At 32.6% G+C, this 16,916-nt stretch overlaps 1 protein-coding gene across 1 annotated transcript in view; it reads left to right on the forward strand.

Moving 5' to 3' along the window:
• The window catches only part of LOC124357295 (DNA repair protein XRCC1), a 62,035-nt gene continuing 45,119 nt past the window's right edge, over positions 1–16,916 (forward strand). Inside the window, exons 1-4 of the mRNA XM_046808956.1 lie at positions 1–494; positions 7,352–7,546; positions 11,563–11,893; positions 15,002–15,106. Coding sequence (XP_046664912.1) covers positions 444–494; positions 7,352–7,546; positions 11,563–11,893; positions 15,002–15,106 — 682 coding nt within the window. The 5' untranslated portion in view covers positions 1–443. The remainder of the gene's footprint in view (positions 495–7,351; positions 7,547–11,562; positions 11,894–15,001; positions 15,107–16,916) is intronic.

Consider the following 16,916-nt stretch of genomic DNA (forward strand, 5'->3'; position numbering starts at 1 on the left):
GGTAAGGTGTTTTGCTGTGCGTAACCGACAGCCGTACTATGTTGTGTTTGTGTTCTTAATCTTCTTATCTTGAGTATAGTGTTCATGTTGGTTTTCGAGTAAATGATTTCGAAAAATTCCTTCTAAAAATAACAGTACGGTGCAAGTGAAGTGAACATCAAAATAGTAATATTAAATCCCTTATAATCATAAACATTTGTTCTAAAATTATAGTTCTGGAATAACATTTGTGTTGTAAGCGTAGACCTAAATAAATTATTACTTTTCAGTAACTCATATTACTGAACCTATATTCAAACGTTTGCATTGTAATAAAATCTTACAGTGCAAAGTATGCTTATCAATGCTATTGTTCAAGAATAAGCTGTGATTTACTTGCTTGAAAATAACCCAAGTAGGCCTGGTCATATGCAAAAGATCCTACACAGATATATTATAAAAAAATGCCTACTGTACAATTTGAAAGAGTGTTAAGTGTAAATAGTGAAGATATTGTAAGTATTATGTGTCAGAAGAAATTAACTTATTTTATCAATAAATACTGTATAGTATGATAAGCGGACCCCATTTTTATATCACTTATTACAATCATCAATACTTTGTATATCAAGTAACAGAACTGTCAATCATTATCAACGTATATGAAATAATACATTCAAGTCACATATTTCAGTTTAATAGAATTAGTAACAAGTATTTAATGTCATAAATAATTTAAAAAAATGGAAAGGCAGACGTGGGAGTAACCAACACAAGTGACTAATTATCAAGGGCTGTGAGTATAAATCTTAGGGATAACATTGTTACCATTCTATTACTTGCAACATTTTACATAGGCTACCTCAGGAGTTTGGCCTAGAGAAATCCATTAAAAATTTAAATATTATAACGAATTGGGTAGGGTATGATAAGCGGACCCGGTTTTTTATATCAAAGAATGTAGTCTTCGATACCTAATATTCGCATCTCAAATCCTAGACTATCAATCGGATATAAAAGTATCTATAGTCCTCAATAACAGTCATATGTTTTAAATTAAAATATGAATTTTATATCTACAGTGATCAAACAAATTATTATATAACAAAAATTAGGAATTAGGAAAATTAGTCGACCATATTTGCTCCTCTCACAATTACAGTTGTTTCTTTCCCACAAATTTCACATAATGGGGTTTACGGTACGAGTCCAACATGTTGAAGCCACAAAAACAATATATTTTATATATATGTCTTATCATCTTTCAAAGCAATGTCGTGTAGTTTTCTAAAATTGACTGCCATTTTTAATAATTAAATTTACTTATGTAAAATTGAAATATTACCCTACGTGTATTATTTTAAAGTGTTTAAAGCTGTTGATGTAGACTATTTAAGTTAATAATTCAAAATAATTCATCAGTATCGATTGATTATATCGATGGTTAGGCCTATGATTAAGTAATACCGTTTGCCAATTTCGATATAAAACACCGGATTCGCTTATGGTACCCTACCCTAACAAATTACATAAATACCAATTTAAAAACATTAATGATATAAAATTTGAGTACTTAAACTATATTAGCTATAGTTATTCACACATACCACCATAACCTTTTGAGTACTACGCGATTTAGAATATTGGAGGTTATCCGAAGAATATAATATTCTGCAACCCTGTATCTCAATAAATATGCATTTTTTCTAAAAACACTTAAGTACAGTTTGGGTTTAAAATAGTGGATTTTATCTTAAAAAAAGTACTGTTGTCTTATAACTTTAACATTTTAAATCAATTTAATATTTTAACTTACTGAAATCAATCAAATGTCATAAATTTAATAATATAATTAATTAGGAAAAACATAATAAGGAAAACAACTTTATTTCAGTTGTTTTTTCATTTCAAGAAAAATTGATAGAACTTTCCTTTGGCAAATACACGTAGACTATCAACAGTACATCTCCACATTTAATCTATGAGAATCCTACCTCAGTTAATATCAATTAAAAAAAAAGTACAATTTCCGTTTAGAATTACATGTATAAAAAAATGTCTAGAAAAATATACTAGTCCTACAATAATTAAAATTTCAGTGTTGCAACATTATTTTATGGCTAATTTGTATACTTTTGTAGTATATAATTAGATTACACAAACTATTAATAGTTGTTCACACCTACCACCATTCTTCTTCTTCTATTGCCATGCACTTAAACCTCAAGGGCCTTTTGTGCACCCTGGAAACACACCATGAGGCCTACCAGTCTATGATTTCTGTAGTTCCACAAACCGCATATTGTTGGACAATCAAAGAGCAAGTTTTCAGTAGTTTCATCCTGCTCATCACACATTCTACAGAGCGGATTCTCCCAAAGGATGCAGACTCTGTGAAGATGCTTTCTCAGGTGACCATGTCCCGTGATCAGACCTATAACTCAAGAAGACATTGGACTACTTAGTGACAGAAGGTCAGATGCCACTCTGGAGAAAGGCGACTGAAGTACCATTCTGCTCATTCTCATATCCGGATGCAACCTCCACCGTCCCTCATGTTCAGCTCGAACCCATTTCAAGACAGCTACAAAGGATTTACACCTTGGAATACTGCAGAACGGTTGAGGGCCTGTCATAAATTATGCTGAGCCCCGGTTGGCCAGGGCATCAGCTCTTTCATTTCCTCATGACCAGGAACCCAAAAACAGTCACATTGTTGATTATGGGAAGGGAAGAAACGACTTGATAGCAATCCCAGACAAGTTTGGATTTGAACATACATGAGTCCAGCGCCATCAGTGCTGCCTGACTATCCGTGAAAATATTGATAGTCTTACTTCTATAATGCGGATGAAGATTCTCACAAGCACATTCCTTAATGGCTGCAACCTTCGCCTGAAAAACTGTAGGATAAGGACCCATAGGGACCACCAGCTCCCTGCATGGTCTCACCCCCACAATTCCAGCGCCTTTTTGTTTTAGAGCCGTCTGTAAACCATTTAAGCTCCGCTGGTGGAAGAGGTTTCCTTCCCTCCGATCAATCCTCCCTTGGAGGTATCACAATCCTAAAGGGTTTGTCAAAGGAAATTTTTTGTGGCATCTGATCAGAGATCATGTGCAGAGCATCCCCCTGAATGAGGATGCTAATTCTACAGTGCCCACTGCTACAGCCCGACCAGAGGCTAGCTTGTTGAAGACAGTAGGCACTCCTCCTAGCCATAGCCCGAATGACAATGTCCAGGCGGGCGAAGTTGAGGCAACAATCTAGAGCTGCACCCGGCGCACTAGGAAAAGCCCCAGTCATAGCAAGGCAAGTCATCCTTTGGATGCCAGTCAGACAAGCTACCGCCATCTTGGCCTCCGTTTTTGGCCACCAGACAACAGCCCCATACATTAGTGCAGGTCTGACTACGGAAGCATAAAGCCAATACAAAAGCCGCGACTTAAGTCCCCATGACCCACCTATCACACGTCTGCATATAATTAAAGACCATTTCCCCCTAGCGATAACCCTTTCTAGATGAGGTCCCCAGTTTAGGACCCTATCTAGGATCATGCCTAGATACTTGACTTTGGACTTCAACTTAATGAAAGAACCTCTGAGTAGAAATGGACCAATACTCTCCAACTGACGCCACCTGGTAAAGGCAACCACAGCAGCCTTGGTGGGGTTGACAGTAAGGCCCACCCCATCACACCAGTTTCCCACCATGTTTAGAGCAACATTGTAGAATGACAGCTTTATCGAAACGTAAACAAACCGTTATACATCTAATCTGAACTAATAAAAGTTGATGTTAGTGAGAAATCTGTTGGGAGAGATTAACAGGAAAATATAAACCACAATAATAAACAAAATTATATATGATAAGGAAAATAATAAAACGCTTATCTAATCTATTAGTGTTTTACAATGTTTGTTTTCTAACTGTTCAATCAGTTTACTCATATTATTATTGACGTAAATGTCCAAAATTTTGCATCGTCTGGATCTATCCCTGCTTATGCTGACTTTCCTTGTGTATGGAATTTTTCAGGTTAGGTTCTTCTTCTTCTATAGGGTGGCCTACTGCCATGCACTTAAGCCTCAAGGGCCTTTTGTGCACCCCAGAAGCACACCATGAGGCCTACCAGTCTATGACAATCTCCGATTTAAAAGTTGTAAAAATGTACAAAATCAATTCATACTCTGCTATTTGTAGCAATGTTGACTTTTAACACACTAAAAATCTTCCATCACCAAACAATTGTTGCAAAGAGATTAAAATAAATGGTGAAATACTGGTTTCAATAAATGTACAAACTAATAATTTATTTATTAATGAATCCAACTTAAAATTGATTAACTTACTGCATCATTTAATAGCAGTATTTGAAGCTCATCAGATTCTAAATTGAATAAAAGCATGGTTAATATTAATTCCTTTCCAGTTCAGTACTAGTTTTGTTCTAACAAGATTTCAAAATGGATTAAAAATAAATTGATCAGATCTTTTTTCACTAACAAAGCTGTAGTGTAATTTAATCCTGGAAGGAAATTAGTCTTTCTGTTAATTATAATTATAACCTTTACTCAATAATATCGGGTCTTATTTTACATTCACATAAAAAATAAATTATGTAAAAACAGATTTTAATACAAATTATGCTGAAGAAACGTCAAAATCATTAATTGACTTTTTAAAAGATAAATTCAATTTAACAATGTCAAACAATAAAAACAAAAGTACAACAAAATATGGAACAACAATAGATTCTGTGTTTACAAAATATATAGCAAGATTTTATTTCAGAATTTTTTATTTTTGTTTCTGTTATTATAAACCCATAATTTTATTTTTATAATAGACAATGAAAATGAAGTAATTATTTTGGAAATACAGGATTGTAGTGAAAATGATACTGACCAAATTATAAAATTAATATAAACGATAATAATGAAAATGTATAAATATTTATTACTTCAGTGACCATTGTAATATATGACACTAAAAAAAATTACAAAAATGTGTATAAAATTAATAGAAAATATACAACTTTTTTATGTTGAAGAATTGAGTGTTTCATATTATTTTAAAATAAAAAAATTATCATTTAATAATTACAAAAATACTTTTTCAATATATATATTGACAGCCCGTGAGATGTTATAAGAAGTAGTCACTTCCATCGGTCAGCCCCTGCGATTGCCTTTCCATTTTTTGTTTTTGTTAGAGAAAATGAAAGTTCATATTTGAACAGAGCTGCAATACATGTGTATGATACAAAATATTAACTTGAATCTTCCACAAATCAGAATAAGTAAAACAAAACTAAGTCATACATTTCATCAAATATTTTAGTTTTTAACAAGTTATCTATTACAAGAAAAAAAGAGAGTTACACAGCTTAGTCAACACCAACAAATCACCATTGCTTTTAAAATATTATAGAACATACAGAGGGACATTTAGGAAAGTTGTTAACAATGCAAAATGAATGTTTAATGATGAGCTAATTTCCAAGTCAAGAAATAAATCTAAGGCTGTCTGGTCAGTCACTAAGTCTGAATTAGGATTCAATCAAAATGACAAAAATCTTGGACAATTAATTATTGACAATGATACAGTATCTGATCCAAAGAAAATTGTTCAAGAATTCAATGAACAATTTACTTTAGCTGCAGAGAAACTTAAACAAACTTCCAAAAGTATGCCCTATAATGAACATATGATTTTTCTCAATATGAAACAAATCCCTCATGAATTAAAATTTTTAACTATAAAAACAAAGATGTATCTAAAGCCATAATGAAATTAAAAAATACAAATTCCACAGGATCGGATGATGTTCCTACCTTCCTTATATAAAATGTGAATCACTACATTTGCACCCAACTATGTACTCTAATTAATTTCTCTTTCATGAAGAGCGAATTTCCTGACAGATTGAAATATTCTGTGATAACACCTATCTTTAAAAAAGGAAACAGAGCTCACATTGAAAACTATCGCCCAATTTCAATCCCATAGTTTTTTCAAAGATTTTTGAAAGTGTTGTAAATTATCAGTTGACTGGATATTTGGAACAATACGACTTATTTCATAAGAATCAATTTGGCTTTAGGAGAGGTCATGGCACTGAAGGGGCCCTGGCTCATTTGGTAAATGAGGTTTCTCAAGCCTGGGATGAGTCACGGGCCACTGCTGGTGTGTTCTGCAATTTATCTAGCGCTTTTGATTGTGTTATGCATAACATTCTTATTAAAAAATTAAAATTTTATTGTGTGAAAGAATTAAACTGGTTTAAGTTTCCAATCTAGGAAACAAAAAACTTTGGTTAAAATGGAAGCATAAAATATGAATCTGAATGGAAGTCTGTAAGTAAAGGGGTGCCTCAGGGATCCATTTTAGCCCCAACATTATTTCTAATTTATATAAATGACCTACAGGAAGTAACAGAGGAAGGTTTAATATTATATACTGATGATACAACAGCAATCAATAGTAAAAGACCTAAACACTGTAAGTTTGCATTGTAAAATCTCTTGAAATTAAATAATTGGTTCATTCTAAATGGTTTATTTTTAAACAGCAAAAAATCAGAAATTGTTCATTTTAAAACACACCAAAATAAATATATGATTTATTAAAGTGAAAATTATTTTATTGATTTTGACAACAAACCATTTTTGGCATACTTTTTATATTTTTAATTTCTTCATATAACTTTTTGTGTCTGTTCTAAAGTTTTATTTTGCAAATGTAATTTCTTACTTTTCTCCCCTTGGTTTGTAATGCAAAATAATTAAATTAAAAATAAAACAATATAATCCAGTACACATACATATGTACCGTTATATACTGAGAGAACAATTTTTATAATTATGTATACTTTAATCTAACAATTATAAATGTACCTAGACATTTAAATGATGACGTGCACTAGTAGCAAAAATTGCCGTCAGTACAAGATTTTCAACAGCTCGATCCAGGGTTAAACTTCTCGTAAGAATTTCACATTCATAATAAATGTAGCAGTGGTAAGCTCATTCCATTTTCTTTTATTACGCTCTTTAAAATTTTTTTAAAGAATATAAAATGATATAATGCACAGCAGTATATATTACAGTCTAGACTTTATTCAGTACTTGACAGCTAATGGCACAATGATCACTATCACAAAGTTGTAAGATGAAGAGCAGACAAAATCTGTGGTCAATGAGACACTGATTCCATCTCTTTATTAATGAAAATCATAACCAACCTGGCAACCTTGGTGTATGTATAAGGTATTTTTTATTTGGTCAAGTATTAAAAATGAATACTTCACTATTTCCAATAAGATATGATGTATCCTTACAAATTGTAGTTATAATATTTTATCGTTTCAGGCTTACCCTGCAGAAAACTTGTTAAAACCAGATAATAGCAAAAAGTGGAAATGCAAAGCAGGTGAAAAACAGGCATCAGTTATTCTTCAGTTAAAAGAAGAGATTGTTATTGAAGGAATAGACATTGGAAATGAAAATTCTGCATTTGTTGAAATCCTTGTTGGAAAGTCCAGCTCACAAAATAGTGATTTTAAGGCAAGTAAAGTACTATAAACATAGGCTATCACTTATACTTTTGCATTGTGGTGCTTAATATTAATCAAACAGTTTACATTTTATATATATATATATATATATATATATATATATATATATATGACATTGATAGATTTAGAAACTATTTGACCGACCATTATGAAAATTTTGTATGTACTTTTTTCACGGAGAAGGTTTATGTGCTATGTCAATTTATATAACTCGCCACCAGGCAGTGCTGCAAAAGATAAGTTTTCATAGCGTCTACTCATCATAAACTAGAATTACAAAACAATATTATATATATAACTTTGTAATAAAGTATATATACATGTAGCATGCTTCTTTTTTAAACTTTGTTATGTTTCACAAGACACCTCACTCAGCCCACAAAAAATGTAAAGTTGTCCATAATTCAATTTAGAAATATGAGCAGTAATGACCATCATGAAGTAATTTTCATTATTTACTAAACGTTACTTGAATTATTGTGTGTTTGTACAAATTAACTTGATTTTTTGTCATACGTTACATATTAGAACTGTCGAAACATGATTTTATTTTTGTTAGAATTACTTAAAACTGTATCTACAAATCCATATATATATATATATATATATATATATATATATATATATATATATATATATAAGTATATGAGGATATTTGTATGTATAAATTACAATGACCATGAGTCCCAAGTTTCCATGGCTAGTCGCTTCTTTAAGTTAAGGAGATTATTATGTGTAAGAATTCTTTGTGAATTATATATGTCTTTGGCATGTCAAGTGTACAGTATTGTCCAGTGTGGTCTGATAGACCAGTGTTAGTCACTTTTACACTTATCATGCCTTGATCCAGATCTGAGCATACTATGTCTATTGAGGATATAGAGATTTCAGTGATTCTGGCAGGTGAGAGGTCTAATTTCTGGATGTTATATCTCCTTCGTTGAATGCACTGCATTCTCTTAATATCTCATCAAAATTACTGGTATTTACATCCCCCGTAACAAGTTTTTAGCACCCAGAGGTAGTTTGTCTAGAACTTCAGACAGAACTTTAAGTACATTGTCAAAATTTGATCCCGGTGGTCAGTACACTCCAAGTAAGTATAAGCACTTTTTATGGTCATTCATATTTTATAGCTGATACTTCACAAGTCATTTCAATACAGTATTGTTCTATACGCTATGTTTATGTTTATATATAGCGACTCTTCTTTTAATGTGTTCACCATTGCCATAAGCACTGATTAAGTGTGTAGTCAGCTATTCTGGCTTGATTTATTGTGCCCTTTTTTAGACCATGTTCTGTCAGTATTATAAAATTTGGATTTGTATTGTGCAGCAGGTGTTCTAGCAGCTCAATTTTGCTTGCCATTCTGCCCATATTTTGGTGGAAGAAAGGTAGTCCTGATTTTGCTTTGAGTTTTGTTACGGATGGTGGTTTATTGAGCTTACATGGTCTAAAAAAGGGTGACACAAAATTTTCGTTGTCTGGGCGAATTATTATGGTCATTGGTGGTTTCTTTTCTAATAATAGCGGTTTGAGGAGTTTTCTTCAGTTTTTGTCTACAGGTTTGGCTGATTCCTGGGGTAGTGTTTGTGTCTTTATCTGCTGTCAAGTTCTGAAGATCTGAGTGGTCACTTAGTTTACAATTGATTTGTCCATCTCTAACTTTGTTCCAATCTGTCAAAGTGGTTTACAGGTTTGGGTGGTTCCTGAAATCGGGAATGGGTTACTCTCTGTCAAATTTTTCAGTTTTTTATTACTGCATTGACTTTCACCTAAAGTCAATGTTTGGATTGGCTCTGTCATTGGTAATGTCAGGGTGTTTTCTAGTTTTTTACTAAATGTTAGACTGGATCTTGAGGTCAAAGTATTAATAGCTATCTCCATTCATTCAAGTTTTGTTTTTATATCAGACATTTCAACTTTTAAAAAATAGAACTGTCTCTAGTTTCCTGATTATCTTAAGTAGAGGAGGAAGTTTTAGTCGTAGTGTGTTTCAGAATGCTTGTTTTTGAGTCCTGGTTTTCAGTTTTCCTTTTCAGCATTGAAACAGTTTTTTCTAGTTCCGCTATCTTTTTCATATAACTATCAATGGGTAGATAGAGTTTTGAGTAATTTTCCTCATAAATAGTTTGTGCTTCTAAGTAAAGTTTCTTCTCTTTAGTGAGTTGACCATGAATATCTGAGTTGAGCTCTGGCAGGTTTTCTATTTTGTTAATGTGTGCCTTTTCTGAGTTTTTAATTTTCTCTAACTTTTCCTCCATAATGCTAACTTTGGTTTTTAGCCTGAGTGTTTCTTCTTTTAAAAACTTGTTTTCTTCTACTGGCAACTTATTGATGCTATCTTGGCGGCCAATTCTAATTTCTTCTCTTGACTAACTGAGTTTTTTAAACAGTTATTTTTAATAAGACTATTTTGAAGTTTTTGAATGGTGTCAGAGCTGTTGAGTGATATTGGGCAAGTTAGTCTGGTCGGCAGGTTTGGGGTTAGAGAGGAAAGCATTCCGGTTTTAACGATTAGGTCTTGAGGATTCGTCCATCATTGCTTTATAGTTGTTGCAGGCCCAAGAGTTAATATCTGCTGGGGTAATTTTTTTTTTAGTTGTCTGTCAGAGATTTTAACACAACCCACATGAAACCACAGCCTGCAAGTGGCTGTGCAGAAGATAGCAGAATATTTAAGTCCAATGCCAAAACTGCCACACAGGTATTTAGATATGCTTTTGTTGCTGTCCATTTAGTGGATTGGAAGTGGGTATTGGTATATAATTAATTAAATAGGTACTTCAAGTTAATCAGTGTTCAGTATATTAAAAGAGAGATTACATATGAAATTGCCAATTCGTTGCCAATAATGAAGATGTGTTACATTATGTTTAGATGAGCAAGCCAACTCTTATGTCAGATAGTGAAAGATTGCATCTGTCAATTTATACAAGCGTTGTTGATTAAATGGCAATCAAGTGCCGTGCTAGTGGCAGAGTAGTTTTTTTTGTACAGCAGATGAACATGTTGATGACTTCACTGTCAATCAAGTTTTCATAGTAGTTTATAGTTGTATTCTATATTATTTTAAATCTATATTTTCTTGGGAAGCTTATATACATTTAGAGTGATTAATACAGTTTTAGGAAGTTATATGATCTTGACTTCATTGGTTCTTAAGTCATAGTTTATATGTTGGATGAAGATTTAAAATTTTCTCTCTTCAAGTAAGTATATCTTATATAATTATGTCTATAAGACTTACAGTTTAGTATTGGAGTGTAGTTTAATAGGGATTTGTTGGTTTACCAAATAAAACTTCACTGAAATTAGGGATCACTTTCACTATGAGAGTTGAGTGTCCGCCATCTTGAGTTATCATGGCACTATGGTCACAACCCTATAAAAAGTATTCAAGAAAATGCAAAATATAATTTTTTTACAAAAAAGTTGTCAAGTGATGTGAAGAAAATTTAAAGTACTTTCCAAGTTTGTTGTACCAGGCCAGACCATTAATCAACTTTTTATTTGATTTTTATTTATTGCAATCTAAGAAGATCGCACAACATGATTTGTGTCAGATAGAGAAGAGGTTTTTCCACCATGTTGCCTGTGTGCACCTGCAAACAGCCATAACTTGTCAGCCAGTTTTTGGCAAAAATGATACAGTACCGCTATCTCACTCACCCCATCTCCTTACTTAGCTCTGTGTGATTTTCTCTAATTTTAGTGTAAGAAACAGGTTAGTATGAAAGAACTCTGATTTGATGACATTGATGGTTTCAAGAAAAGAAAATGAGAGAGAAGCTGTCTGCCATTACTGAATATGAATATAAAAAATGTTTGTTTAAAGAATGGAGTCAACAATTTGCCAAATTACTATGTTGGGCATAATTTTACTAATTGTAAAATGTATGTTGCATTTGTTGTTAAACTTATTTTGTACTATTTGTAGTAATGTTTAATGTAAAAATACCATAATAGAAATATACTTAAAGAATTTTATTTTAATCACAGGTTTTGCTGGTCACATCATCGTTAATGACTTTGAAAGAAGCTAAAGATGGAACAAATACAAATAGTGTTAGGTTTTTTAAAAATACTGATTTATCAAAGCCAACTGCAAATGAGAAATGGGACCGAGTTAAAATAGTTTGTACCCAACCGTTTAACAAACACGTACAATATGGTTTGGCATTTGTTGTGGTACACTCTTCTGGTAGCAGTAGCAATGAGAGTGGCAGCACACTTGGAAGATTTGCCTTGAAAGAAGATGACAATGAACTACCAGTTGCAGTTGGCAGTTGGTTTGCCAAAAGAAAGGATCCCCCTCCTCCTATACCTCCAGGTTTGTCATTCAGCTTATCTAAATCATCACATGTGCAATTGGAATGTGCTCTAATTACAAAGAAAATACGTATTATAAAAATTTTAAAACATTGTTGATGATGATTTTAGTAGTTCCGTCAAGGAATTTCTCCCTCTGGTACAATCCTCAGACTGACCCCTTCCCAAGGCTTAAGGGAATCTTGCTTTCCTTTCAACCCTTCTACTGTGTTATTATTTTCATAAGTGGAAATCAGGACTACTTGTTTCCTGTTGATTCCTTAGAAGCTTGGAGAGTTAGGACCCTCCTGTTCCTTCACGATCACTTCCAGTATGAAGTTCTGAATATCTTCCATCTGTTCAGATGAGAGTAGGGTTTCGGGAAAATCAGAGTGTAATATTCCCACCCTTATGCCCTCTGTAGCTTGTTTATAAGAAGTGTTTTGGGGAAGTGCAGATTGCTCCTTTCATGACCCCTATCTCATTTCATTCCTTGTTTTCTTTCTCTGATGACCTTTTGTAGTGGAGCCATCAAAGTGAGGTCTTTTTGGTTTCCCTCTCTTTATCTTTTTAGGTATTTGTTTTTATTTTTTTTTGGATTGGTTTTAAGGCCAAACCCCTGGCTTCTTCTTGAGAGTACTCTCTTTTTCGAAACTATGCCATTTGTTTCCTGGCGGCTCCACTCTATTTAGGCATTTCTGGGAACGGCCTTTCGGCTTTTGCTCCCTCTACCTTTTGGTGGTCATCCTCCAGCATGGCATCTTTCCAGATGTATCAACTGTGGCTGAGTCAGAGGTTTCAGTACTTCTGCTAAGAAGTCTGTCTGTCTTTTTTTATTGTTCCGGACAGCTAGGGTCAGCACCCATTTCCAGTCCCTCTATTTTTTGTGGATTTGCCTCCACTTTTTGAGTGCTGCTAGAGCTCTCTGGTTCGGTTTGATTTGTTTTGTTTTCATTAGTACTTATTGTGTTCCTACAAGTAGTGGAGATCTAAAGGTTACCCCAAGCATTGTTCCACTCTACTTGGGGAAGGCTATATTTAAACTGGAGTTTGCCAGGTATCCAGAGTTTGCTTATTAACGATCAAGCACTCCCTTGATCACACAGCCCTTGGCATGTGTTGTTCCACCTTGGCTTGATAGAGAAGATAGAGAAATTAGATTTAGTTATAATGAAGTATAGTAGAAGTTCGATTTTTTTGGAAGCTTTCCTAATAGGTGAGGGTAGAATGAAAAGAAAAGTGAGCATGGTAAAGAATAGCCAAAAAGAAACCTGCCTGTTCAGCTCAGCCTGATCGGATTTTCCGTAGAGGACAAGATTTGGATCAGACAGTTCCCAGGTGCATGTGAACGAAAATACAGCACTTAAGAAGAAAGATGGCTGTGCATGTGCTTCATGGACGCTCTGGCTTGATACATGTGTTGGAGTATGAAGACCCCGCCACTTTGTACCCATCATGTTACCTTGGTAGAAGGGCCAGTTCTGGTCCAGCTTCCTGTCATAGTGGGTAGGGGACTGCACTCCCTCATATCCAGGCTTTAACACTAAAGGAATTCCAATAGTCATCACCTACACTAGACCTATTGATCTACCCTTGTATCCTAATATATCAACATTTCTGCTTAGTGATGCACCACTCCTGAACATCCATGGGATTTTTCAGGTGTAAGTAACACATCGGTCTTTGCTGTACCCAGAACTATCATCAGTGGTCTATTGAGGCTCGTCATATCAAATTTTCTCCTTTTATAAGGATATGGTTTCATGCTTAACAAGTGGTCCTTGGTAATTTGGCTTGTAATGTGTTTTAAATAACTCCCAGTTTACAATTATCTTTAGGATAGTAGTTGCTCACTCAGTAAAAGCGTTTTATAGTTTTTAATCAAACTCAATCAAGTTTACAGCATTACGTTTGTAATGTTTATGTACCCTTTATATTAATGATTTCAAAACATAATGGGCCACGGCTTTGGTAATTATCTTTAATCTTAAATTCATTACAACTTTTTTTGGAAATAAAAATTGCCAGTAACAGCTTAACTACAAACCAAATGTTAGCTGTACAAATATGTATATCAGTATTAAAATGAATACAATTTTCTCCTGTAATGTTGATATAAGATTTTATAAAGTTTTTAATATTACATAAACACGTTCTGAATATATATACTTAAAACAAAGTATGTTTAATTTAATAAGTAAAACTTTTATGTTAAAGTGTTGTTGGTTTGGATTATGTTTATTTTGTTAATCAATGGTTTTCTGATGAAGAGGTACATGATATACGATACTTGTTAACATATTCGTCTTTGATTGTAATAAGGTTTAAATACTGAAATACTGCATTAACATAAGTTATCAGTATCAATTGTATATCAACTATCATGCTGTTTTAAAACTGACCGATAATGCTTTATTTGGACTCTACGTAAGTGTTTTTGATAATTTAATTCATTAGAAACATACAGGTAATATATTTTTAGGGTTAATATTTGAATTGATGGTTTTATATCAGGAACAACAAATATAACACTTTGACTAGATTCTAATGAATGGCCAGTAAGAGGGTTAAGCTTTTATATATTATGGACATTTTTCACATAAACTTGCTTATTCAAGATTTGGAAAATCATGTTATACTATGAAATAGTATTAGATGTTATTAAAACAACACTTTTCCAGTATAGTTTATTTTTTTGTTATGTTAGGGTTTTTGTAAAACAATGTTTTAAAGGTGAATAGCTTGTTCAGCATCAACAGTATGTACAAAAATACAATTAATACTGTTTTCATATAGTAGATACAGGAAAATAATTATTATAACACTGAAATATTTTCCTTTTTATGTTCAGTAGAAATAAAATAAGATTTTATTAATAGCTAAATTAAAAACAAATAATATTTAGGAATGAAAGGTGTAGAACAGCCAAAAATCACTTATATATTTTTCAAAGTTACCTTTATTTATTTTTTAAGCAATTCAAAAACTATGTCCAATAGTATTCAGCTATTATCTTACCATTAATATTCTACACTGTATTAAAAAATATTTTAATATATTAAAACACATATTTAAAGTGTTTTTGTTTAATTTAATTTTATTGTTTTATTAATATTTATCTCTTATTTAGGAGCTGCTGCTGCTATTAGAGATGCCTCATCTCCTTCTGGTATTGCCCAAGGGAAAAATAAAAGGCCAGCTCCCAAAATACCAAAGAAAGTTATTGCAAAAAACGGTTGGTTATAATTTTTAAAGTTTAGCATGCCACTAGACATTTTAATCAAATTGATTTAATAACTGGATTTCAAGTAACCATAATTCTTTTAGAAAGTGGTAAACTTATGATGTTTTGAGGTTTATATTAACTTGCTTTTGGTCTAACTAATGAATAGTCCATAAATTGCAAAATGTTTGTCTTAGTCAAGGTACATTTGGTTAAGTTAGTATTTTTGGTGTTAACTATATATGGTAACATATCAAGACATATCAAGTAAATAATCTATTAGTTAATGCCTTAAATATAGTTTCAAAATAATATGACCTTTCTTGTTTTTCAGATTTGATTTAGTTTAGTTTCTATATAATTTTACACCAGTTTCATTAATTAGTGCAGATTATATTCTCTAAAGCAAGGGTTTCCCCAATCTTTGTTGTCCAAGGGACAGATTTGTAACTGCTGGATTTTGCAAAGCCAAACACATTCTGGGGAGGTTGGGATATGGATACAAGTATACAAGAACAAAAATAGCATTGTAATTGTTAACCTGTTTACCACACTATTTATATTTTAACTTTATAATGTATAAATATACAACCTAATATAATTAGGTATAAACATTACGTAGAAGATCGATAGTACAGTTGCACCTCTTTCATTTGGATCTCCAGATTATCCAAATCAATTGTTGGATGAGGAAAAAAAATTGTAACCAATTAGTTTAATGCGTTGGCAAACTTAAAAAATTGAAGTAAATGGTCTGAATGCTAAGTGCTATTATTTCAGTATATAATTAATTTATTACGGAATATATTATAGTACAATGACTGTACAGTCTATATCAAACCATCTCCATAGGCTTGGTTCATTGTACTGTGTAAACAAATGTTGCGTTTATAATCCAGTTAATGAATGATTCTAGAAGTCAATAAGTGGTCAAACCACTATAGGATGTTATCTGGAGTACCTGGTAGTGTAACATAATAAATATCTTCAACCCTTTTAGTTAGTAGTTTTTTTTTGCCATATGTTGCTATTAATATATACAAGCTCGTAAGTTGGAAATTTTCAATAAACGTTTCATGGTAACACATTTTTTGCTAATCTTCTGTCTCCAATTCCTCAAGTCTTCATTATACAGAAGAATTGTCAAAAAGGTCGTTGTAGTAAATTAAATTTGCTTCAACATGCGTTTTTTTTTTAATCATTTTATATGAATTTAAATCATAATTTAGAGTATTAAAGATTTTTTCTGGATTTAGTGGTTTATGGAACCAGCATTAATAAAAAATATTTTCTGTGTACTGTCAACCTCTTGTACATGATAGTACTTATTCTTCAGTTGTAATCAGAAGAGGGTAGATATTGATTGGAATTTGTAAGGGGTGGGGGTTAGAGAGAAGGAAGCAAAATGGAAGTGAATGTTAATTAATAGTTTCTTATTCCAGAGTGGTTTTAATTTTGATTGAAAATAGTAAATCAATATTTAAAAATAAATCAATAATAAGTGTGATGATATAATCAAAGTGATAAATACATGATAACTTTGTTTTGTTCATCATCTTAAACCTTTGAATCTGGTTCTGAATCTCCGGGGCATCCCATTTGATTGGTGTTTCTTTGCTATCTTCAGTGTTGAGGTAGAATGGTTTTAGGGAAGTTCTTCTTCATAATTTACGCTAACGTCTCTTCTTCAGTAGGTCTGCTGTTGGTGGAGGTACCACTGCAGTAGCTACAGACAGATAAAGAAACCATCCTGGGACCTGTAACGTGCAGTACTGTAGTTGTCACTGCACTCGCAGAGTATTAGAGTTTCTTGCATTGCACT

This window comes from Homalodisca vitripennis, chromosome 3, assembly GCF_021130785.1.
Source record: "Homalodisca vitripennis isolate AUS2020 chromosome 3, UT_GWSS_2.1, whole genome shotgun sequence".
NCBI classification, from domain to species: domain Eukaryota; kingdom Metazoa; phylum Arthropoda; class Insecta; order Hemiptera; family Cicadellidae; genus Homalodisca; species Homalodisca vitripennis.